Here is a 23,440-nt window from a genome sequence, read left to right on the forward strand (position 1 = left end):
GACAGATGCAGAGGGCTGGTGAGAAGCAAGGGTAGCAGTAGGGGCAGGACCCTGCACGGTTCTGAGGTAAGATTCCTGGATAAATGGCATTGCCGCGGGGGTTGAGGTGGGTAGGGGGAGGCTGCTGGAGGTGGCTTGCCTGCCCCTGGATACTGTCACTTCTCGTTCATACTCTGTGGCAGGTTGCATTTCAGCCATTTCTAAAGCTGATCACCGGCAGGAAATGCACATTTAATCCATCTGGGAGGTTCTCTGAAGGGTGGTTCTGCCCTAATCTCCTCATGCGATCAAAAGCACTATTATGCAGACAGCATTGAGAAGGTGCCATTGCTCCCTCGAATTCTAGGGACAGCTGCTCACTCACGCTCTCCCTCCCTCTCTCTCCTTCCTCCTTCCCTCCCCCCTCTCATCTCTCTCTCTCTCTCTCTCTCCCCTTCCTCCTTCCCTCCCCCCTCTCATCTCTCTCTCTCTCAACTGTTGCTATCATGTTTTTATCTTCATAATATATTTTGTTTCCCAGGTGCCGTATGTAGTGGTGGTAGGTACAGATTATAAAATAAATAGATAAATACTGAATGAACTACATTAGTTCAATGTTCTTTTTCCCTGGTGGCAATTTTAAACTTTTCAAAATTAAAACTAATGGCTATAAAGGAATGGGATATAAATTTTTACACATTTCTATGATCAAACAGGAGACCGACCCCTAGGGGTGGCATATTTAGCATCCTCTGCTGTTAGGGAATCAGAAAGTTGGTAAAGTCAGGGGAAGAATTTGCAAAGCCCTGTAATGTGAACAAAAACAAAGCATCCCCCACTCCACCCTGAGCATCTTCCTCCTACCAAACAGCATCTGAACAGATTTCATTTCACAAATGGAAATGGGATGCAAACAAATTTTTTCAAAGTGATTTTGTGAGGAGTGGGCCTATTTAATTGGGTGTTTTGAGCCAGGATTAATATTATAAGCTGGGGAGCTCTGCTATGTGCCTGTGTCATTTGTTGAAAGCCAGCCACCTGCCTCCTGGGGGAAGGCAGAGAAAAGTGCCACTATTCAGAGGCAGCTCTACTTCTGCCTCAGCCCTCTCATTGAAGTGGCTTACAGCCAGCCTGGACCAAGGCCTGATCTGAGTTGCATGTACTGTAGGAAAGATCTTCCCAAGCTCAAGGTCACATCTAGAGCATGCCTTGAATATTCTTTTCATCTGTAATTTATGTGACTTTCTAATATGTTTAGCATTGCACTCCCCTTGTCTCCATCCTGCTTATTAAGGTAAATTTGCATAGAAATGGGATCTTGGTTTTCAGGACCATTCACCTGACACTTGATCTCCTGGAGTGACCAGTGTCTGCTGTTGATACCATGAGGGTGACCCACAGACACCACATCTTAATGTGGTGCCAACCAGAGGCAAGGCCTTAATTAGGGGAAGCTTTGCATGTTAAAGTAATGGGGTGAATCAAAGCAGCAAAGACATTTAGCATTCACTAAGGAGGGCAGAATACGCCTTCCTGTTGAGTGGGTCATCCTGGGTCACCAAAATTTTAATTTGCCTTAGATGGACAGATCTTGAAGAAAATGTACAAAAAGTATCCTTTTTTTTTTTTGGTTTGGAAATCGTTTTGACTTGTGGTAGAGCTCAGAGAGTTAGCAGTGACATTTTACTTTGGCTCCTGAAATATTTTCTGTTTAATATCTTTCTTTGGGATTGGTAATATTCATCTCTACAGATTGCCTTTGAATGACCAGGCAAATGTGGAAAATCAAAGAAATGAGCCCCTTGCTATCCCCACTGTTACAGTCAGCTCTAATCCCCTGATCTCAGCTGCTGTACCCTCCCACCCACGGCGGGCCACCTTACCTTATTTACCCAAATCTTGTCACTTACGCAGAAATCCCCACTGAGAGGACAATCATAGTACCAGTTTACTGATCACTGAAAGTCAATTAGGTTTGAGGGTTACTGACCTAAAGGGGTTCGGACTTAGGCAAATTTTGCGAAACATAAAAGCCAAACAACAGCTTTCAAGACTGTGTCCTGACAGTGAGCCATCTTAGCAGAGGACCAAAGGATTTGAGGGTCATGGAGAATAGACATCATATTTCAATGAGAAATTTCTAGGAGATGGGAGAGATCAGAAGACTTGTGCTGCTGCCAGCCAGGCTACCTTTGCTGAGGATAAATTCATCCCATCAGATTATTTTAAAACAAAAATGCTACTTAGCTCTATCTTCTACAACATTTTGCATCTATTAACTTAATTTCACGTTGTATTAGTTGAATATTATGACCCCCATTTTTACAGAAGAGGAAACGGAGACTCCAAGAGGTTTCGTTACTTGCACAAGATCATACAGCTCTTCACCACCGAAATCAGGTCTCGGTTCCCTATTACATCCCCACTGTCTCCTAGAACCAAAAACAAAAACAGAAACCTATATTTCATTTGTAGGCTGACCTATTTATCTTTACAAAGGTCTCCTCTGTTACTAGGAGGGGTCAATGTTTTAACTCAATTCAGAAGTATTAAGATGAAAATTTTCTAAATATACTTGGCTTACACTGTATTAATAAATTAGGAAGCTGACTAATTGAGTCTCCCAATTCTTTTTTTTAAATATATCTTTATTGATTTCAGAGAGAGGAAAGGAGAGGGAGAGAGAGACAGAAACATCAATGATGAGAGAGTCATTGATCGAGCCCACAACCTGGGCATGTGCCCTGACCGGGAATTGAACCCCGATCGCCTGGATCCTAGGTCAGCGCTCAACCTCTGAGCCACGCCCGGCAGGGCAAGTCTCCCAATTCTAATACCAGAATGCCTTCTATTCTGAAACCATGCAGAAGGCCCCGAAGTGCCCCACTGGCCAGCACTGGCCAATTCTCTTAAATGATTCAGATGTAAAAGATGCAGTGGCATCTGTCTCATTAACATCGCCTGGTTACATACAGCTGCCAAGTGGCAGCCTCCGACCGTGATTACAGAACAGTCTTCTCAGTGCCTCACACCCCAAGTTAGAGATGATAGCGAGCCTCCTGCCTTATCAACCAGAAATGGAGGTGCCCCAGAAATGGTGACCGGCCAAGACAGACAGAGGGAGATGCAAGGAGAGTCTGTCTCTGGCTCTCATTTCCTGCTCTTGGCTCCTGGAGATTCAGAGTGATGCTAGGAAGCAGGTCTTAAAGGTTCCAGCAGCTCTTCTCGAAAACAAAAGTCCTCAGAGTCTGCCTGTTCCTCCCTCTCGGGCCTGGAGACCACTCCCCCACCGACTGCTCAGCTGGCTCTGCAGCACCATCTGCCTCACTGGCCGCCTCCTGGCAGAAAGGTCACAATGAGCACATTCTTTTTCTTCCAGCTTCACATCGCGGCATGGAAGCCATTGCCAAGTTTGATTTCACCGCCTCGGGTGAAGATGAACTGAGCTTTCACACCGGAGATATTCTGAAGGTAGGTGATGCAGGGGCCCAGGGCACCCTGGGGAGTTTAGGTTACTCTGGTCACTGACTTAATCTAACAATACGTGCCTTTGTTTCTTAAGAACTACACACAGTTCCTTTCATAAAAAGAAGTTCACCTCAATCAAAAGGGCTCCTCTGAGCACCTGTATGCCAGCTACCAGGTCAGGTGATGGGAATCCAGTTGTCTAAGCCACCACCCTTGTCCTGAGATGCTCATGGCCTCTGGAGGGAGAAACAAATCCATCCAAAGGGCTGTTGTAGGTGATCCCACATTGAAAAATGGGTTTGTAGGCAGTGTGTTAACATCAGTTGTTAGGACGGAATGAAGGTGAGTTGGACTTTTTAGCGAAAACTCAGAAAGCCCATGTGGAATTGTGTTCACATTGGGATATTCTGCATGACTGGGACTTACAGGAGGAGAGTGCAGGTGGAGACAGCCTTAGAAAGGCAGCTGGAGGAGGCAGGGCTCAACAAGGGCCATGCACACCCAGCCCACACTTGAGTTGTAGCAGCCACTTGCTAAGCTGAAGAGGCCTTGGACCTCTTCCAAATTTCATGCCCCACACTTACAGACTCTGCATCTTAGCCCTGTTTTGTGCAAAGGAACACAAGCCCTTCAAGAAGCCACTAGAGAGTCTGTGATGTCAGGGCCCTCTCCTGTCCTGACCCCTCTGCTATCCTGACCCCTGGCTCTCAGCAGCTCACGTTGGCCTGCCCAGCAGACTGAGGTCACCATAGTCTCACCACTAAGAATTATGCTTGTTATAGAAAGAATCTTGTCGGTACGTGAGAGGGTGACTCAGAAAGTGTCTGTGGAGCACAAACCAGGTAGAATGACTTGGTTTGGAACTTGAACATCCCAGTATTTACCCTTCTTACTGTTCTTACCCTGCAAGAATCTAGTGAAATGGTTGCAAAAAGTGTACCTTCGATATTGGAGCTTCTCAAGGTCAAAATATCCTTGGGCTGCTGACCCAGGAAAAGGTGACCTTCAATTCTTTGGGATCTTATCAAGGTTACAGAGGGATCTGCCACGTGGTGGGCAATCTCTTATCTATAGGGTATTGTGAACATGTGACTTTAGAGTGGAGGAGGGGCCAACTCCCACCCCTCATCTCTCATTGCTAATAGAACCTTGTATCTTACTTAAGTTTTCCCTATTCCCCAGAAAAGTTAAAAGAAAAACTTGCCTCAACTCTGCTTCCCAATCCAGCTTTCAATTTCTTTGCTCTCTTTTGTTGCCAGTACTGGGGTGGATTCTCTATGCTGGGTGCCTCCACCCCCTCACTTCCTATTCATTCAACCCTCTGGAATCTGAATTTCACCCCCAACACTCCCTTAAAATCCACCAGCGAGGCCCTTATGTGGAATATAATGACCCTACTAAAATGCCTGTAGAATGTGACACTGCTTACTGCCCTGCTCCTGGGTCTGAATGGATTTCTGCCTGACTCACAAACACTGTCCTCTGCTGAGTATTGTTCTTGCATGATACCTCTCAGACCCCTTTGCTAGAGAGGAGCCTGATGCAGTAAAAAGGAGCATGGACTTCGGAGCCAGATAAATCTGAGTTTGAATCCCATCTTACTAGCTGTGCGGCCTGGGCCAATCACTTGCCCTCTCTGAGCTTCAGTGTCTTCATCTGTAAGTGGAGGCCGTATCTATTTTGCAGGGTTGTGGAACGGATTAGAAGTAACGGTCCCATCCCAAAGTGGATGCTCAATAAATGGCCACCATATTATCAATATTACTCCTGCTGCCGTTGACTATTCAGACTATTGCCACAGCCCTTGACTGACCTCATCACCTCCTGAATCTTCCTCCTTCAGTCATTCTATATACTAGTCTCAGAGGGATCTTTCCAGAAGAGAAATCAGATCATATCACTTCCTTATTTAAAAGCATTCAGTGGTTCCTCATTACTAATTGGTTGAAATCTAAGCCATCTGGTCCCAGCCTCATCATGTTCATGTGCAAGGAACACACACACACACACACACACACACACACACACATATTTGTGTACTAATGCTCCCAGGTCACACTGCAGTACGAATACCACCCTTTCTCAGGCTCTTCCCCAGCCTCCAGATTCCCTTCTCCCCCACACACAGATTTGACAACCTCTGCTTCGGAATCCTCACTAATCCTCCCCGCTCCCTACTGCCCTGGGAAAATTAATCACTCCCTCTTCTGCAATTCCTCAGTATTTTACACGCACTTTGTTCAAGGCACTTAGGAGCCCACCTCATGTGACAGTTATTTATGGGCAGGCCGAGCTTCCACACTCTCATGTGCCCAGTGCATCCACCTCGAGTCGCTGCCCTTACCCCATGGGATCCTGGTTGTCATTTATGTGTTGGTCACTGGACACAGTTCTGTGAGGGTGGGGACTGGGTCTGCCTCAGTGTCTAGACAGCAAGAGGTGACCCTCCCTAATATGTGGTAAATGATGAATGGTTGATTCCTCCACAGGTCTTTGAGCTAACTGAGAGCAGAGCCATGCCGTCTTTGCATGTTCCCAGCATCTAATACATATCACGGCCCCAAACAGGTGCCCTGCACACATTTCTTGAATTGCTAAATTGCATTTCTGCAGGCTCGTTTGGAATTCCATCAGAAGGCCAAACACCTCTTTCTTTTCATATTCTGTCCATTGCAGCTGCGGCCATAATGAGAACAGCGGAGATGGGCTTGCTGGCTGAGCCTCACGGAGTGTCTGCCCCATGGTGGTTAGTGGCCCTGCCTGTGGGTCTCTCTAAGTATGACTGCAATGTCTGTCCCTTCCCCCCAGAGCTGGGTAACATGCCCAGGAGCATCACAATGTTTTCAAAGCCATCTCTTGACTGACTCAGCAACTCACTCCCAGGATACTCTTTTGTGTGTGGCCTTTAGTGCTAAATAAAAGACTTAAACAGACTTTTTCATTAGAAGGCACAAAAAATGTCTGCCCAGCTCACCACCAAGCCTCCCCCTCCAGACTGTGAGTTCCCCAGGGCGAAGGCCCCAGCTTATTCACCTCTGCATTCCCAGCACCTGAGTGCAAACAGCAGGTGCTCACTAGATGCTGATCACAGAATGGTGAAGGGGATGGTGGGCAGGGAACTCCTGCCAACTGGCTTGATCCTGCTGCTTCTGTGAGAAACATTTGAAAAGTCAGGAGTGGGGTTTTGTGTTCATGTCACGAGCCTAGGGTCTGCAGCTGCACGGCACCAGCCGAATTTGTCAGTCTTTCTAAAACAAGTCCCTTGACCCAGCCCCTCTCTCTGCGCTTCTGTGGTGCATCAAACCCGACCCCATTTCTCCCTGCTACAGCGACCTAAAAGCACGGAGTTAATCCGACGTCACCAACTTCAGCCTTTCAGACTGCTGCATGCCTCCCAGAGCTGCAGTTGCATACCGTTTTAATTTCTTCCCGCCACACATTTTGTCTGCTTCCCGCATCTGACCTAGCGTCAGGCCTGCAGCCCGGTAGTGTGATCCGATTGGCAGCGGTACGAGAATTAAGATGCAGGATAGTGAAGCGTCAGACCTGTGTTTAGGCTGAACTCCTTGCTCAGGTTTACATGATGGGGACAAGCGATAGGGGAGCCGAGTAGATGGAGAGATGAGAACAGGAAGCCTGGGGCCCTGAGCCAACAACGGCAGGAGGAAACCACCTCCCCCCAAATACGCTTTGCAGAAAGTGGATTTTTTAAAACCTCATCTTCTTGACACCAAAAATAGCTTGTAAATTCACCTCCCTGGGAACACGATCTCAGGCAGACCGAACGCCAGGTGGTGGGGAGAAGTGGCCGGCATCGTGCGATAATCTTTCAGCTGCTGGGGAGGAAGATGGGTGTGAGCCGCGATTACTAAAATTACAGCTAGTTTCAGGTCAGAGAACCAAGCACAAAGTGTGGCTCTTACCGTGAGGAGCCAGTTTCCAAAAGGCCTCTTTTACCTCACCCCTGCTCACTCTCCTGTTTGACATTTGCCACCCAGGCCAAACTCCAAATTCCCCGTGATGGGAGGAAGGAATTCTGAAGCCATAGAAGCAGGGACATGGCACAGAGTGAAATGTCCTCGTGTCCCTTCTGTGAATACCAAGCACTGGTGCCGAATTTCCTAGTTCTTCTGACCTAGATTTTCTGCTCCCCCCACACCTCCCTCGGCACACACATACCCGCACGTCCTTAGTGATACCAACAGTCACATTTGATGTTGGAAACTAACGTTTTCTTTTCTCAGCAATTCTAGAACTCAAATATGAGACACACTTTTATTTCTTCAGAACAAATGATTAAATTCAAAACATGCATACAGAACACTTTAAAGAATTTATAAACCCTTCTGTGTCCTTAAGAGCTGAAGTCCTCCCTCATAAGAATATCACATTCTATAGAATTATATTTTTGAAAAACAGCACACACTTTCTGAAGGAATTCCAGGTACAGGGCTCATTTGATCCTCAATATCAACTCTGTGAGGCATTAGCCCATTTTTTGGTCCCCATTTTCCAATAGTCAGTTGCCTGGCCAAAGGTGATACAGCTAGTGACAGGGCCAAGCCAGAAAGCAGATCTTCTCATTCCAAACTCACCGTGCCATCCCCTTCCTTCCACCTCAGGAGGGTTATTACAAATAGGTCATCATTGCTCCTCAATTACTTAGCTCTCTTTAATTCTCTTTTCATCTCTGGGAAAGAGAAATCCAGGGGATCTGTGGCTTCAACTCCACCCACCTTCCAATGACTCTAAAATCCCAACCTCACTGCTGAGTCCACTGCTCACTGAGCTTTTTTTCTCAGATGGTCCCAGGGGCAACGTGGACTCACCCACATGCAATCTGAGGTCCATGAGTTTTCCTCCTATATTTTCTATTTAGTAAAGGCATCACCACCCACTCAGCCTCCCAAGCCAGAATTCCTGAGCTGTCCCAGAATCCCACTCTCCCTTAGCTCCAGGAGGAGTCATGAAATCCTGCCCATTTTGCTTCCCGATTACTCTAAAATAGGCCCAGATCCCCTTGTCTCTCGCCTGGATACCTGCAGTCGTCTTCCTACGGTTTCTCCCCGGCTTTACCCCTCCTCTCTGTCTCCACACTCTCATGCAACACTCTTTCTTAACTCTTAATTCTTACTGTGTTATCGCCCTGCTTTAATGGCTCCCCACAAGTTTCAAGATAAAAATCCAAACTTTCACCATGGGCCACAAAGCCAGGTGTCTCTGGTTTCCCCTCTCTCTACCTCTGGGCCACGACCTAAACTCCCACCAGACTGAGGTATTCTCCTCCCAGAATGCACGGCACTTCCTTGTATCCCAGAACTAGTTCTTTCTACATCAGACTTCTCCTGGGTAACTCCTGTCATTGCCTGGACAACCCAGATGTCCCCTCCTCCAAGTAGTCTTTCCTATCCATCCTCTGCTTTCCCCTTCATTGTAGCACTTCTATCAGTTAAGACACTTTCAACTACAAGAAGCAGAAACTAAAAGTGGCTTAAATAGTAACAAAGATTTATTAATTTTCATCCAGAAGTAGGCGGGTTCCTGGGTGGTTAATTCTGAGGCCCAATGACATCATCAAGGTTCTTCCCATCTTTTTGCTCTGCCATCTTCATTTTTAATTATTGTTCAAGCCTATTCCACATACTTTAGAAACATTGTGTGTGGGGGGGGGCAAATATTTGTCTTTTAATGGTGAAACATTTCCTGAAATAACCAGGAGCCACATAGAGCCATGTCTGGCCAGTCACATGAGTAATCAAGGTAGGTGATAATATTTGGGATCATGGTCAAGGTAGGACTATGCAGTAAGGAGACAGAACTCTAGTTTTGCCCTTAACTTGACTCTGAAGCAAGGTTAGAAAAGGCATTCCAGATATCTTGAGTTATATCCAAATTGTTTGTGAACTACATGGAGTGTGAAAACAAAGAGTTACTGTTTTCAAAGCTGGCCCCACGTGGATATTTAAGTTTTAATCATCTTGTTTCAAAAAAAAAAATTAGAACAAATTAAATTTTTTAAAAGTTTCCTGCTTACTTGGCAGAGAAGAAAAAATATGGAATAGCCGCACCTGCCTTCTTACCATCAGCTGAGATGATGAGCTTAGGTGCTAAGGTCTGGAACATATGATTTACAGAATAGAAAAAGAAAGGAGTTCCGAGGAGGCCCTGAGTGCTGAGTCTGGGAGGCCACTCCATGGTGGGGTCACGTGTAGGTGGCAGGCATGGACAGAAATAGCTTGGGTTCAGGAGAAGCTAAACCCCAGAGATAACCCTGCTGCTCCCCCGCTAGGGCAGCTGTGTGGTTTCTGTGGTTTATTTTCTCTAACCCTAAAAGGGCATTCTTCACCCTGCAGCCCCTGTCTATTGCTTCTTGGTGTCCTCCCTACAGTGTCTTTGTCCTTCATTCTCTTCCATGTAGATCTTAAGTAACCAAGAGGAGTGGTTTAAGGCAGAGCTTGGGAGCCAAGAAGGATATGTGCCCAAGAATTTCATAGACATCCAGTTTCCTGAGTAAGTATTTCCAGGCTGCTGAGCTGGGCCTCCCTACGCACACTCCCCTTACCTCTCTGCAGTCGGTAAAATTATCCGGCACACCCAAGGTACTGTCAAAAACGGTTGCCGTGGGAGGGAAATTTGCATCTCACTGCATTCTCTTTTGAATTTTATACCATGTGCTCATATCGCCTATTTGAAGTTTATAAACTAAAATCATCTATAATTGTAATCACAGGGTTTCCAAAAATTCCACTGGGGGCACTGTTGGCCATTCTACTTCAACAGCCGCTGCTTCAGAGCATCTCCCAGCCCACCTTCCGTTCTAATCAGGGATCCCCAAAAGCTCTGGGCCCTAATCAGGCATGTGGACACTCCCTGCCTTCCCTAAACCACGTTCACACCAAAAAGAGAAGTCAGCAGGAGAAAAGGGGAAATTCCCTTCATAAAAAGGAAATGAAAATTTGAGACTGAATCTCATTTGTCTCAAGAACTGACCACAAGGGTTAGATAGAAACCTAATCTTGCCTGAGAGTCAGGAACTAATCCAAAAAGCAGAGGTTTACTAGACACCCAAGTGGTATTGGTGAGTCTGGGGAGGTACGGTAGCACCTCTCTCTGTGAACCAGTGCTGACCACTGACCTCCCCTGGGCCCCCGATGCTGCCCTGTAATCTTCTAGATGACCACGTCCTACCTTCCCTGCTCCTCACACCTCTAGCTCCTCCCCCACCGCACTCTCAGCCCACTACCTTGCTTCCAGGTTCACTGGGACAGTGGAGGCCACCAGAAAAGCCCCTCCACTCCACTCCCTGACTCACTACATCCACCCATCTCCTGAAACTGCGCTCGGACACTGCTTGGAAGGAACTGTCCGTGTTTCTAGCAGAAATCCTCCCTTCTCTGTTCCACATCAACTTTCTTTCCCTCTCTGCTCAGTCATTCCCATCAGCAAACAAAGACGCTGCAGCTTCTCCCATCCTACCAAAAACCAAACCAAACCAAACCAAAAAACTCTGGATCCCAAATTCCCTTCCAGCTACCGCTCCACTCTTCACAGGAATTGTTTATATTCAGTATCTCTAACTCCTCTCCTCCCACTCTCTCTAGAACCTTGACTTCTGTGAACCCTTTGTGTCAAGGTCACAGTGAACTACTGGTCCCAGTGGTCGATTCTTGACCATCACCTCAGCACAATTTGACGTGGGGGACCTTTCCTTCCCATCAAAACACTTTGCTCATTTTGCTCTGGAGCCCCCTTTCTCCTGCCTGCTCCTCCTTCATCCCCTTTGCTGCTTTCTCATCTCCCCAAACTCCTTTAGGTTTAGAATACCCCCAGCGAGGCCCTCCCAGACACAACATGGTATCTCAGATCACTCCCCACTCCCCATCCCTCCTCCGTTTCCATTGTCTCCACGGCTCTTACCTGACATACTGTACTGTAACTATTCTGCCATTTACTATGTGCCCCCCCAGAATGTAAGTCCCATGAGGCAGGGGCTTTGTCTGTTCTGCTCACTATTTATCCCCAGTGCCCAGAAGAGGGCCTAGCACTTTTTAAAATTATTGATTAGAGAGAGAGAGAGAAACATGGGTTGTTGTTGCACTTAGTTATGCATTCATTGGTTGATTTTTGCATGTACCCTGACGGGAGATCAAACCCACAACCTTAGGGTATCAAGACCATGCTCTGACCAATGGAGCTACCCTGCCCAGCCTGGCCCAGCATTTTTTAATAAAAGCTGTTGAATGAATGATGAATGAATAGCTTTGGAATGATGTGTAACACTGAAACCCTGGCCACTCATTTAATGTGTAGTGTATGGACAACTTTGCAAGTCTTGAAGAGAGTCAACTCTCAGTTCCCAGGTGGAGTACAAATGTGTATTTTCCGAACAGTCCCCACACTGCTTGCTGCCTCTTCTGATAGATTGCCTTTGAGGGGTGGCTGCTGTGGAGCGTGCCCCACTCTCTTCCCCATCCCCATTGGGTTTCCTACGCAAATCCCTGGAGGGTTGTATGGCAAATGCTCTGGGCAGGATCTCCAAGCAAGTGACCACCAGAGACGTTCTGCTTCCAGCCCCTCAAAGCCCAGCCCACCTCCCCCTGCAGCCCCTGGTCTGGAATTAGGATGTCCCTCCTGCCACCCCGGTCAGTTCAGATTCCTAAATTCTAAGAGACTCCCAAAGGAATCTGGACATTCACCTTAAAGGTACCCACACGTTAGCCTTCCAGTGGCAGCAATCAGGGCAGCCACTTTGGGGCAGTCCCATCATTGGCCACTGAGGGATTATAAACATTGTCTCACTGTCCTGTGGTTGAGGGAGGTTTCTGGCCTCCTGCCCTGGGGCTGTAGCCACTGGCTGCCTGGCCCCTATGGAAGTGTGTGGCCTTTCCCTTCTGGGTACTTTTCTAGTAGAGTCTTCACCTCTTTGCTGTAGACATTTTTGCTGCAAACATTGTCCCTGGATAACTAATTGGCTGAAGGCAATTTTGCCACTAAAAAAAAAAAAAAAAAGATAAATAACTGTTGACAATTTTATTTTATTTTATCTGGTTAGGTTTCATTTCTTTATTGATGAATCAGTCAACTGCCACAAAAAAGAAAATAACTGGTTGATAGTTTGAGTTTGATTTTTTTGTTTGGTTGGTTTCATCCATTGATCAATCAATCAGTTGCTTTCCACAGACAATGCATTGAAGCTAGTTGTCACCGTGTTCTCACAGTTACCCTCATTTCTATACTCTCTGTAAATCTTAGCTCATCTGTAAGTGAGAGGACAGGCTATGTTAAAATCCTGTTTCTTCCAGAGGAGGAAGATTTGCCCCAAGAGTTGGTTTCTGATTCTGAAACACACTGACTGGGAGGAGAGAGGCAAGGCTCTGTTTGAGGGCACAGAGTTAAACCCACATTACCCACAGATCAAAGACAAGTGCTTAGGTACAATCCACAAAATAAAACCAATTATCTTCGAAGAATTGCCGTGAAGCTACACACACTCTAAATATGTTCAAATAAAGCCTTTTAAATTTTATGTTCTTTTATTTGTTGTTATTTTAACTTTTTTTTACAGCAAAATTGCCTGCGGCCAATTAGTTATGCAGTGAAAACGTTTGCGGCAAAAAGGCAAAGATGTTTCCAGCAAGTACTCTTAATGACGAAATACACACACGGTCTTTTTGTACACGACAAGCAGCCCGAAGCGGCACTTTGGAGGCTGCCACCCTCACTGCCCCCCTAAAAGAGGAGCTTCTCAGTTTCTCCTTTTCCACAGTAAAGGTTCTTTCCAGCCTGGATATTTGAGGAGGCCCAGGAGCCCATTCTGTGGATGTGGTTCTCTGGCTGCTGCCAGCCTCTCTCATTTCCAGGTGTGTGTGCAGGGCTCCCCAGGTTCCTTGCAGCCTCCTCTGTAGTGCACTGAGCCAGAGTGCAGGGCCCTGGGCTATAACATCCTTCTGGAGCTACTGAGGTCTCAGCCTGGAGCCGGCACCCAAGATCCTTCCTGGCTCAAGGTTGCCACCTCTAGTTCTTGAAGGAGTCCCTGTCCTCCTGGCTCATCAATGTCCCTGCAGCTCTTTTCTAGCAGCATCCCTCACGCAGCCACCAGCGGGAGGCTGTTCCCCACTGTGAGTCGCAGCCACCAGCGGGAGGCTGTTCCCCACTGTGAGTCACACCCACGCTGTCCCACTTTGGTGCAGTGGCACAGTTTGTGATTCAGGGTTTCCGAGCTGGAGAGTCTGCTCCTGGAGGAAATGGGGGGACATCCGGGGAATACTCATTTGCTGTGCCTAGAAACTGCCCAGAGCGTTTGTTGGGTTTCAGAAGCTCCTGGCCCCTCGTTCTCTCTGCTCTCTGGTGAGCAGCCCCCAGCCTCTCTCCTTTGAGTTTGCTCACCTCTCCTTCCTCCTTCTATCACTCTGGCATCTCACCAGCATCCTCTGGTTTTCTCTCACCCAATAGGTGGTTTCACGAAGGCCTCTCGCGACACCAGGCAGAGAACTTACTCATGGGCAAGGAGGTTGGTTTCTTCATCATTCGGGCCAGCCAGAGTTCCCCAGGCGACTTCTCCATTTCCGTCAGGTACCTGCCATTCCCGACACCGCCCTAACCCAGACCACTAAAGCCATAAGGTGACCTCTTACACGTGACCTACTGCTGGGGAGCGCGGTTGCCAAGAGGCCCAGGCATCTTATCAACTGTGATGCTATTCATTTCCTTCCCATCACAAATGCATGTAACTTCTCAGCACATTGGTTTGTCGCCAAAATTATGTGTACCTTTGTCTGCCTTCCCCTCTGGCCCAGGTGCTTCTGGAAGGACAGGATTTTTATCTACTTCATCTCTGTGCCTTTAACAGTACGCTGTACCCAGTAGGTGCTTGATGAGTATTTGTGGAAAGAAGTGGGAAGAGAGAATTGTCCACATCCATCTCGAGATCTAAATATTAACATTTTACTACTGATGGATGTCTAAAGGATGGCCAGAGAGAAATAAAACCCCAAGGCATTGCTGGAGGATACATATGGAGCTGAGGGTGACTGCACAAAAAGAAGGGCAGCCACCTGCAACGGAAGGCAGTAGAGCTGAGCAGAGGGCTGGGGTAGGGAGACTAGCAGCATCTGGGAGGAAGTGACTCAGTCCAGACACAAACATGACACAGCCTCACACTCAGAAGCCCTAAGTCAGAACACACTGTGTGTGGTCAGCTTGTCTGGGATTGCCAGTCACAGCTCTGACTCGGTGACCACATGTGAAAGTGCAAGAAGTAATGCTGATGGCAGTATTGGCGGATGACAGCCTGTACTGTGAAGCCTGCTGTCAAGTTAGTTGGCAGGAAACACCGGTCTGGATTATTCAGTATATTTTGAAAGGCAAGCAGCTTCAGTGCTTTAAGTACGTAAATCCAATCTCAGGTTATGAACGGAGGGCACTTTACTATTTAGAAAGATACTTTAAGGAGTAGGTAGTAGGGACTTAAAAATAATGGGTCAACCACTTGTGTGCTCATGCGCATCTAAAGTGCTCAAAGATAGCTTGGGCTTGTTCACATTGCCCTTGCAGTCTTTCTGGATCACTTAATTTTCCTTTCTTTTTCACAGCTTGGGGCGATCGTGTATTTTAGGTCAGGCCAATATTGATGTGTCACAAATTCTAAACTTGTTAGGTCTTAATTAAAAATTTTGCTCTATTAATAAATCTTCCAAGCCTAACCTATTTCTTAAGGGACTTGATTATAGAATGGACCAAGTAAATTTTTAGTCTGAAGGGCATCTCTTGGTGCCTTTGGTCTGCATGAAGTTCACTCTGGCTTCTTCAGCTAGGAGCTGTGATTTCTGTTTCCTTGGTCAAAGTAAGTCCTTAGCAGTCATCCTTGCTTCTGCCTGAGCCTTGCCCTGCTATTGAGGCAACGCAGCTTCTGGTTAAGGTGACTATTCCCACAGTTGTTATCTTCCACAGAAGTGCAGTGTAATGTATTCCAGAGCGAAGTCATTTCTATCTATACATTTGCTTTCTGTCATGGGCACAGATAATTGAGAGCTAATTGTAGTTCTATCACTTAGCATTTGATTAGGGTCTGAAACAGTACTTTAGCATTTGGAGCCCTGAGCTGTAGCCTTTTCTCTGCCCCCCCCCCCCCGCCCCCAAACACAGTCTCCCCATAGGCCTAGATGACCCACCGAAAACCTGGCATCCCTCCTCTCAGCTCCCCAGAGTGAAAGGGTTAATGTTCCTCACTGTGTTCTTTGCCCAGAGGCAGTGAGTGAATAATTATACCCCATGTGTATTTCCTCCCCCTCACCCAAATATGAGGAGTAATGACTATGAGTTGAGCCATGTGGTGTTAGAGTGAAGAAAACATCTGTTCATGGCCAAAACCAAGGGGAAGGCCACACCGTGATTGCAGAGTGCTGGTTAATACCCCAGAGCAGCCAAGCAGATGTCACTGCATAGGTTCACCTGCCCACAAGCAGAGCCCAGCACATAAATGAGACTGGCAATGAGAATTCCTGAGGGTGGGGACACTATCACCATGTAACATGGTCTGTCCCCAATGAGCACAGACCACTAAATCCATCCCCAAGAAATCTCCACTAACCTTCAGAGGTATCTGTACTCTCCAACACTCTTTAAATTCTTGACTTTTCTGCTGGATCAGGCAGTTGGTACTATTGTCAGTTAATTTTTAAAGATAAATGTATGACCATTTTACAAATAAACTTGGTATTCTAAAGAGAATGACTTAGAGCTATTGGTAAAGGTCCAGTCCCTCCTTTCCCGATGAGTAAAATCCAGTCTCTCCAACCCTGCTACAATATGTCCCATCTCTTGTGAGTCCAGCTGGTATCAAAAGATGCCCATCTAAAAGAAGTTAGCATGTATACATGGTGTGAGGCTGGAACCAGAGACCTAGGGTTCTCGCGTCAGCTCTGCCATTCATTTGTGGTGACCTTGACCAAGGCTCTCCATCTCTCTAAGCCCCCTCATCCTCAGCTGTAACATGGAAACATAAGGATAAACAATCTCAAGTCCTTTCCAATGAAAACTCTACAATTCTATATAATGGTTCTTTCCTCAAAAGCTCAAAATACTTTGCAACCTAATTTATGCAAAACATAAGCCAAGACCAAGAGATCTGTGTAGAGAACAAAGTGACAAATTTCTCAAGGTGGTCTCTTGCTGTCCAGAGCAAGTCTGGGCTTGAAGGAGCTGGCTCACAGTATTTCTGATAACAGAAAGATAACAAGGGCTGGAAAACCTCTCCCCTCTGAACCGTGGCAGAGCCCTTAGCATAGTGCAGGGCTCAGGGGCTGCCACGTTTCAGATAAGCATTGTAAAAAGGTCCTTGACCTCATAGTCTTTAAAGCACTTGGAGCGTTTTTTCCTGTAAAAGGTTGGCTCCAGTGTCAGAAGACATATCACCTCCTGCTCTTGCGCAGCCTGTGTCCTGAGCAGCCTTCACTGAATCTCCCCCTAGAGCTTGACTGCGCCAACTCACCTGCCTAGTGATAAGCGAACTGCCCATCCCTCAGCATCCCTGGATGCCATCAACGCTGAGGGAGGGGGCACTGTCACCATGTAACATACCATGTGGATCTGCCTCGATCTCTAGGCATGAGGATGATGTTCAGCACTTCAAGGTCATGAGAGACAACAAGGGGAATTACTTCCTGTGGACAGAGAAGTTCCCATCCCTAAATAAGCTGGTGGAATACTACAGGACCACATCTATCTCCAAGCAAAAGCAGATCTTCCTTCGGGATAGGATGCGAGAGGATCAGGTATGCTGTGGGTCCCAGGCAGCCCATTAGAGATTTTAGGCAGCCAGAGTCTTACCTGAACCACCAAGATGATGTATTTGATGGGCAGGTCCTCTAAGGACTCTGAAAGGTAGAATAACTTTAAAGCCCCACTTCGGTTTAAGTCCTAGCTTAACACCCCTAGCTGTGTGACTTTGGAAAGCTCTCTAATCCTCAGTTTCCTCGTCCATAAAATCGATATGATGGTGATATCCACCTCCTGGGGTGGTTGTGAAGGTTAGAGGATGCTGTGTCTCCTTCCTGCACTTCATACCTGATCGCACTGCAAGTACTCAGTGCACAGGAGCTCTTATTGCAGATGCCACTGTTTTGTTACAGACATTACTACATCACAGTTTTCGGCCAGCTAGAGCATAGTGACAGGATTTGGGGTGGAGAGGGGGCATTGGAGTAGAAAACTTAGCAGAGTGCAGGACTCAGAGTACTTAGCATAGTACTGGAATTCTTGCTCTTGGAAAAATTTGGAATATAGAGCATTATTTTCATAGAAAATGCATCAGACAGACCTGGCTTTAAATTCTGATTTTATCACTAGCTATTCTATTACCTAGCCAAGTTAAGAAACCTTTCTGCCCTGGCTGGGTTGCTCAGTTGGTTGGAGTGTCGTCCCATGCACCAAAAGGTTGTGGGTTCGATTCCTGGTCAGGGCACATAGCCAGGTTACAGGTTCGATCCCCAGTCAGGGTGTGTACATCTCACATTGATGTTTCTCTCTCTCTCTCTCTCTCCCTCCTTCTCTCCCTCCCTTCCTTTCTCTAAAATCAATAAAAACATATCCTCAAGTGAGCATTAAAAAACACATTTAAAAAACAAAAAAGAAACTTTTCTGAGTACCAGTTTTCTCATCTGTAGAATGGAGAGAATATAATATCTCCTTCACTGGGCTGTTATGAGGATCAAGTGAGAAAATATAACACTTGCCACCGAGTCTGGTCCATAGTAGGCGCAAAGAAAATACTAACTTACCTTCCATAAGTAAATACACAGACACACATGCACACACACAGTTTATACAATACTTTTCAAAGGAGAAATAGCATGGTTGTAAGAAACAAGTATAGGAAGAAGCATTGACTGGAGTTGCTGAAGTCCCAGGGTCAGGTTTGAGACTTTGAAAGCAACACATGCCACAAGGCAATAAAGAAAGCCATCCCTTTCAAGTAATTGGCTGATTTTAAGCCTGAGAAGTTACCATCAAGGGAGAAAAGGGTATTCCCATCAAGTGCACACAGAAGCTCAGAAAGAAAAACAAAGGTTAGCTAAGACCTCATGAATTATCTTAACCAGGAAACGGACAGAGATATTAATTTACCAGGATGTGCCTGCAGAGATAAGAGGCAACATAAAACTGCCTTAAACTGGATTAAATGAGTTCGTATCTGTCAAGTGCTCAGAACAGTGCCTGGCGTATATTAAGCCCAGGGCCCTCTGTAATTGCTAAACAAAAATAACTCTCTCTGATTCCTGAGGTGGCTGCAGCATTAAAAGAAGACCTTGTGCTCCTCCCAGCATGCCCAGTGCAGGCCTGGTTTCCATGGTGCCGCAAGAGTGTTGTTGTTGGTTTGGGTCTCATCACCAGGCTGTAAATGACAGTTCAGAATCATGCACAGTCGATAGCAGAGCTTATCTGGAGGTTAGGATGTCCAGCAGTGTGGCAACATGCGATAAGGAGGGGTGGCACCGTGTCAGTAAAATAGAATATTTAAGCTTGATTACACAGAGAGAAGCCCACTAGGAATGGTAAATGGATACCATGTGAAAAGTGTCAGTCTGTGAACCAGAGACCCGACATCCCCAGAGTGGGAGAATCTGAGAATGCAGAGGGTCTGGACCATCCGTCCTCTTTACGCTGGGTTCATCAGCTGTCTCTCGGAACTGTCATGAGCAAAGTCTGGGAACAGCTGCCTGAAGCATGGGGTAGAGCCAGGAGGCCTGGGAGGATGACGAATCCACATCATCTTTGTTCTTCCTCAGGGTCGCCGGGGCAACAGCCTGGACCGGAGGCCCCAGGGGGGCCCACACCTCAGTGGGGCTGTGGGAGAAGAAATCCGGCCTGCAATGAACAGGAAGCTGTCGGATCACCCACCACCCCCTCCGTCACAGTATCCCCCGGCTCCACCGTCACAGCAGCGGTACCTACAGCAGCACCATTTTCATCAGGTATCTGGATGGGATGGAGCGGGGCACAGTGACGTGGAGAGGAGGTCCTTCTCCTTCTCCCCCCACTTCCCTGAGGCTCAGGCCACCTTGTTCCCACAGCCACTTACTGCGTGAAGGCTCCCCACAACACTGGAAACAACCATAGCAAATAAATGCCAGGGTTCTCCTGTGGTCCCAGGACTGTTGGCCTGTCCCAGCCTCATCAGGTCTCACCAAGTTCATAAAGAAGATCCTAGGACCCCCAGATGGCAGAAATATAATACGGAAATTGCTTTGGCAAAGAAGCCTCTGTGAATCCAATGGCTCCCTGCCTGAGCACCCACGCACGCGCGCGCGCACACACACACACACACACACCCCTTCTTACCCCAAGGACTCAGTGAACAATTGCTTCATTTTCCTGTCAGTACAATTTCAAATCTGTTCATGTCCCTTAACCCACCTGGCTGTCAGGATTTACAAGAAAAATGGATTAACACCTGCCATGGAGCCTTGCTTATTTATTTATTTCTCTCCACCTTGTTCCAGATGGGGTTTTAGGTGGCTTACCGAGATGGACAATGCAGCCAGATATCATCACTCCTAAATTCCTTAGCAGGGCATACAGAGTCCTTTGTGAGCTGCTCATATCTGTCTCCCCAGCCTCCTCTCCTGCTACCTCCCTCTACTCCCCACACAGACATACATGCCAGCAACGCTACACTACCTTTAGTTACCAGAATGGTCCACTGTATCTTCTTTCATGCCTTTGAGGCTTTTTATGTGCTGCCCCCTCTTCCTAAAATGCCCTTTCCTGGCTGATCCCCCTATAAGGTAGAATTCAAGCATCACTTCCTCTATGAAACCCTCCCTGATTACCCAGGCTGACTTAGACACTCTTCTCTCTGCTCACTTATCACTTAAATGTGCATGATTCCTCCTCTGAACTGACACTCCATGAAGACAAGGGACCTTCTCTTCCCAGCTACATATCCCATTGCTTAGTACAGTGCTAGATACATGGTAGGTGCCTGATAAACATTTCTTGATTGAATAAATGAGACCTGCCACTATCTTTGTCTTCAGAATCTAAGGCCCCTTTGTCATCCTTCCCCCTCTCACTGTCATCTAGGGTTTATTGCCATCAGCAGCAAGTATTCTTGGAACACTGGCTGTGTTTATGGCATCCGAGCAGGGCACTGGGGGAGACAGTGAGGTTAGCTCTGACAGTGCTGTGACAGGTCCTCTCTTGCGTCTATTTCTAGGAACGCCGTGGAGGCAGCCTTGACATAAACGACGGGCACTGTGGCATGAGCATGGGCAGCGAAATGAATGCTGCTCTCATGCACCGAAGACACACAGACCCGGTGCAACTCCAAGTGGCTGGGGTATGTGAATTTTCCCTCTGGGCTCAATGGAGGAGGCAAGATGGGCAACTAGAGAAACAGTTGGTCCTCCAGGAGAGACACCAAACTGCATGGAGCTCACTAGAGGTAGTAGGTACCCAGATAGTGACAGTGAGGACAGTGTTCCAGGGTGGAGCTGGTCCCAGCCTAGCCCCATCCAGTCTGTTCTCGTTTGGCCATTGGCCTTGCTCTGTCAGTCTCACATTTCTTGGTTCTGGTTCTAGTAAAGGGAGATGTGTTGCCTTTATCACTGAGATCTATCTTGACTCAGGTGTGCTAGCACCGGGGCTGTTCGTTTGGGCACACTGCCATTCTGTGTCACTTGAAGAAAGTAGAAATACGACCTGTTGATACTGGGTGAGTAGGTCTCAAGGATTCTCTTGGGGCCTTGGAGAATTACATCTCCCTCAGCCCAAGTCCTGAGTCTCAGTGGTGACTCTGGTGAGTTCTGCTAACTTCGTGCTCAGGGCTGTGCAGCCTATGTCTGCTCTCAGTTGCAGTGAGGTTTGAACTGTCTCTGGAGAGCCATCCGTCAGCCTTCCGGGCAGCTGCTTACAGAGGACTTTGTCTTGATGCCAAAGCCAGCAGATCATTTTCTGTGTGATGGTGGCTCAAAGGCCAGCCCCACCAGCCTCCAGCTCAGCAGGACCCCTTTTTGTTTTCCCCCAACAGCGAGTGCGATGGGCCCGGGCGCTGTATGACTTTGAGGCCCTTGAGGATGACGAGCTGGGGTTCCGCTCCGGAGAGATGGTTGAGGTCCTGGACAGCTCCAACCCGTCCTGGTGGACTGGCCGCCTGCACAATAAACTGGGCCTCTTCCCTGCCAACTATGTTGCACCCATGATCCGATGAAGCCCTTCTGGAGGGGTCAGAAGCTTTTGTCTGAAGCTGCCTGCAAGAGAGGAAGCAAGAAGGAAAAGCTAGAACTACATACACATACATATATGTATCCGTGTGTGTGTGTGTACACACATACACACACACATATATGCCTGTGTATACACACATTTTATAATAGTAATTTATTGGCAATTTTGTTGGTTAGTTGATATGAAAGGAGCTCAGGAGGAGGTTTCTATTCATATTTATCTTTCTACTCAAGGGGTGTGCAGAAGGCGGTGGGGATTGGGAGTGGGGGGCAGGGAAATGAAACTGAAATTCTTCCCATCCTAAAGATGGCACCACTCCCTCCTCGTCTTGGGACTTCTCACTGAGTAGCTGAGCAGAGATCCACACCCCAGCGCTGGATGCAAAACCGCAGGGTGGAGCTGGACTTGGCGGGGCATGTTCTGGCTTACCTGCAAGCCCTACTCACCTTGGGGGGTTGCAGGGCAGCCTCCCTTCTGTTCTCCAAGGGTGAACACTGCTGGATTGAGAATCAACGCAACCACACAAGTCTGAGCTAGAGCCGTTAGGGTGTGAGGGCGGGACTGGAGCACAGCCGTCCAGAAGCCTGGGCACTGCCACCTCCTGGACGGTGCTCCGCTGAGACCTTCATCCCCTTCAGATGACTGTCCTTAGCTAACCCTCTTCCTTGTGGCTGACATGGAAACTGCGACCCCATGAGGGGCCAAGCCCTGGGAAATGGAGGGATTTTCCCAGATCTCCCAGGGGCTTACTTGGGTGTGACCTCCATGCCCCTGCTTCTAAGAAAGTAGCATCCTTGGCCTGCCAGTGTGGCTCAGTGGTTGAGCGTTAACCCAGAAAGCAAGAGGTCACTGGTTCCATTCCCATTCGGCACATGCCCGGCTTGTGGGCTAAATCCCTAGTCGTGTGCACAGGAGGCAGTTGATTGATGATGTTTCTCTCTCTCTCTCTCTCTCTCTCCCTCTCTCTCTAAAAATCAATAAAAACATATTAAAAAAAAGGAAAGAAAGAAAAAGTAGCATCCTAGGTTCTGTAAAGCACTTGGGTAAGCCCTGGCTGAGAACACCGGATGTTAGAGTCATTGTCCTGTGGTTACCAGGGTGTCTCTTCGGGGCTCTGTTTGTTTCCTTTCCTGGTTTTCTGTGTTTGAAAGATGCCTTGCCCAGTGGCACAGAGAGAAGCCCACTCCACAAGAGCACTGACGAATTGGCTGATTGGTTGGTTGGTTGGTTGGTTGGTTGGCTGAACATGACCCTGGGTGGGATCTGGCTTTCAGATGAGCTTCCTGTTCCCCTGACTGTTAGACCTCTGCTGGTACCGTCCCCCCAACCAAGAGATGCACCTGGGAAGAGGAACCCCACTGCCACGGCTCTTAACACCTCAAAGTAGAATTTTGTTTCCTAGTACTCACCCAGGGGCATGAGACACAGACCAGCCTGGCCGGGAAAAGGGACCCTGGAGAAAAAAAGCTCAGTGTCGTAGGGGAGCCTGGAGCATACCTTTGCACTAAGGGCACCTAGAAAGGGTATGTGCATATGTGTGCGCGCACGTGGGCTGAGACATGAAAGAAGGCATTGGGTTGGAAGCAGTGGTGAAGGGGCATGCAGGTGAGGGGGGCCTGTACCTCCTTTCTGTTCTAAGGGGAGACAGGGACAGCCATCCCTGAAGATGATACAAGAAGAAGAAAGTGTGACTCAGAAGCAACTGTCAGCATAACGTAGGCTGTGTCCTTTGACTCTGAATTCCACAAGTCTCTGATCCCCACGCCAC

The 23,440-nt window shown here is 47.6% G+C and overlaps 1 protein-coding gene across 1 annotated transcript; it reads left to right on the forward strand.

The window, feature by feature from the left end:
• The first annotated feature begins 2 nt into the window (after positions 1–2).
• Positions 3–21,655, forward strand: GRAP2 (GRB2 related adaptor protein 2). The gene is made up of 8 exons (XM_016205275.2): positions 3–18; positions 3,359–3,450; positions 9,866–9,957; positions 13,900–14,019; positions 17,051–17,219; positions 19,233–19,418; positions 20,663–20,785; positions 21,476–21,655. Exons 1-8 carry the CDS (start codon positions 6–8, stop codon positions 21,653–21,655), a joined length of 975 nt encoding a protein of 324 aa, XP_016060761.2. The 5' UTR covers positions 3–5.
• The last annotated feature ends 1,785 nt before the right edge of the window (positions 21,656–23,440 follow it).

The sequence above is a fragment of the Miniopterus natalensis genome, chromosome 2 (assembly GCF_054644295.1).
Source record: "Miniopterus natalensis isolate mMinNat1 chromosome 2, mMinNat1.hap1, whole genome shotgun sequence".
NCBI classification, from domain to species: domain Eukaryota; kingdom Metazoa; phylum Chordata; class Mammalia; order Chiroptera; family Miniopteridae; genus Miniopterus; species Miniopterus natalensis.

Excerpts from the sequence above, each read along its gene's own strand:
- GRAP2 (XM_016205275.2), top strand. Across the intron at positions 3,451-9,865 it reads ACACCGGAGATATTCTGAAG|ATCTTAAGTAACCAAGAGGA; the intron begins GTAGGTGATGCA and ends TCTTCCATGTAG. Across the intron at positions 17,220-19,232 it reads ATAGGATGCGAGAGGATCAG|GGTCGCCGGGGCAACAGCCT; the intron begins GTATGCTGTGGG and ends GTTCTTCCTCAG.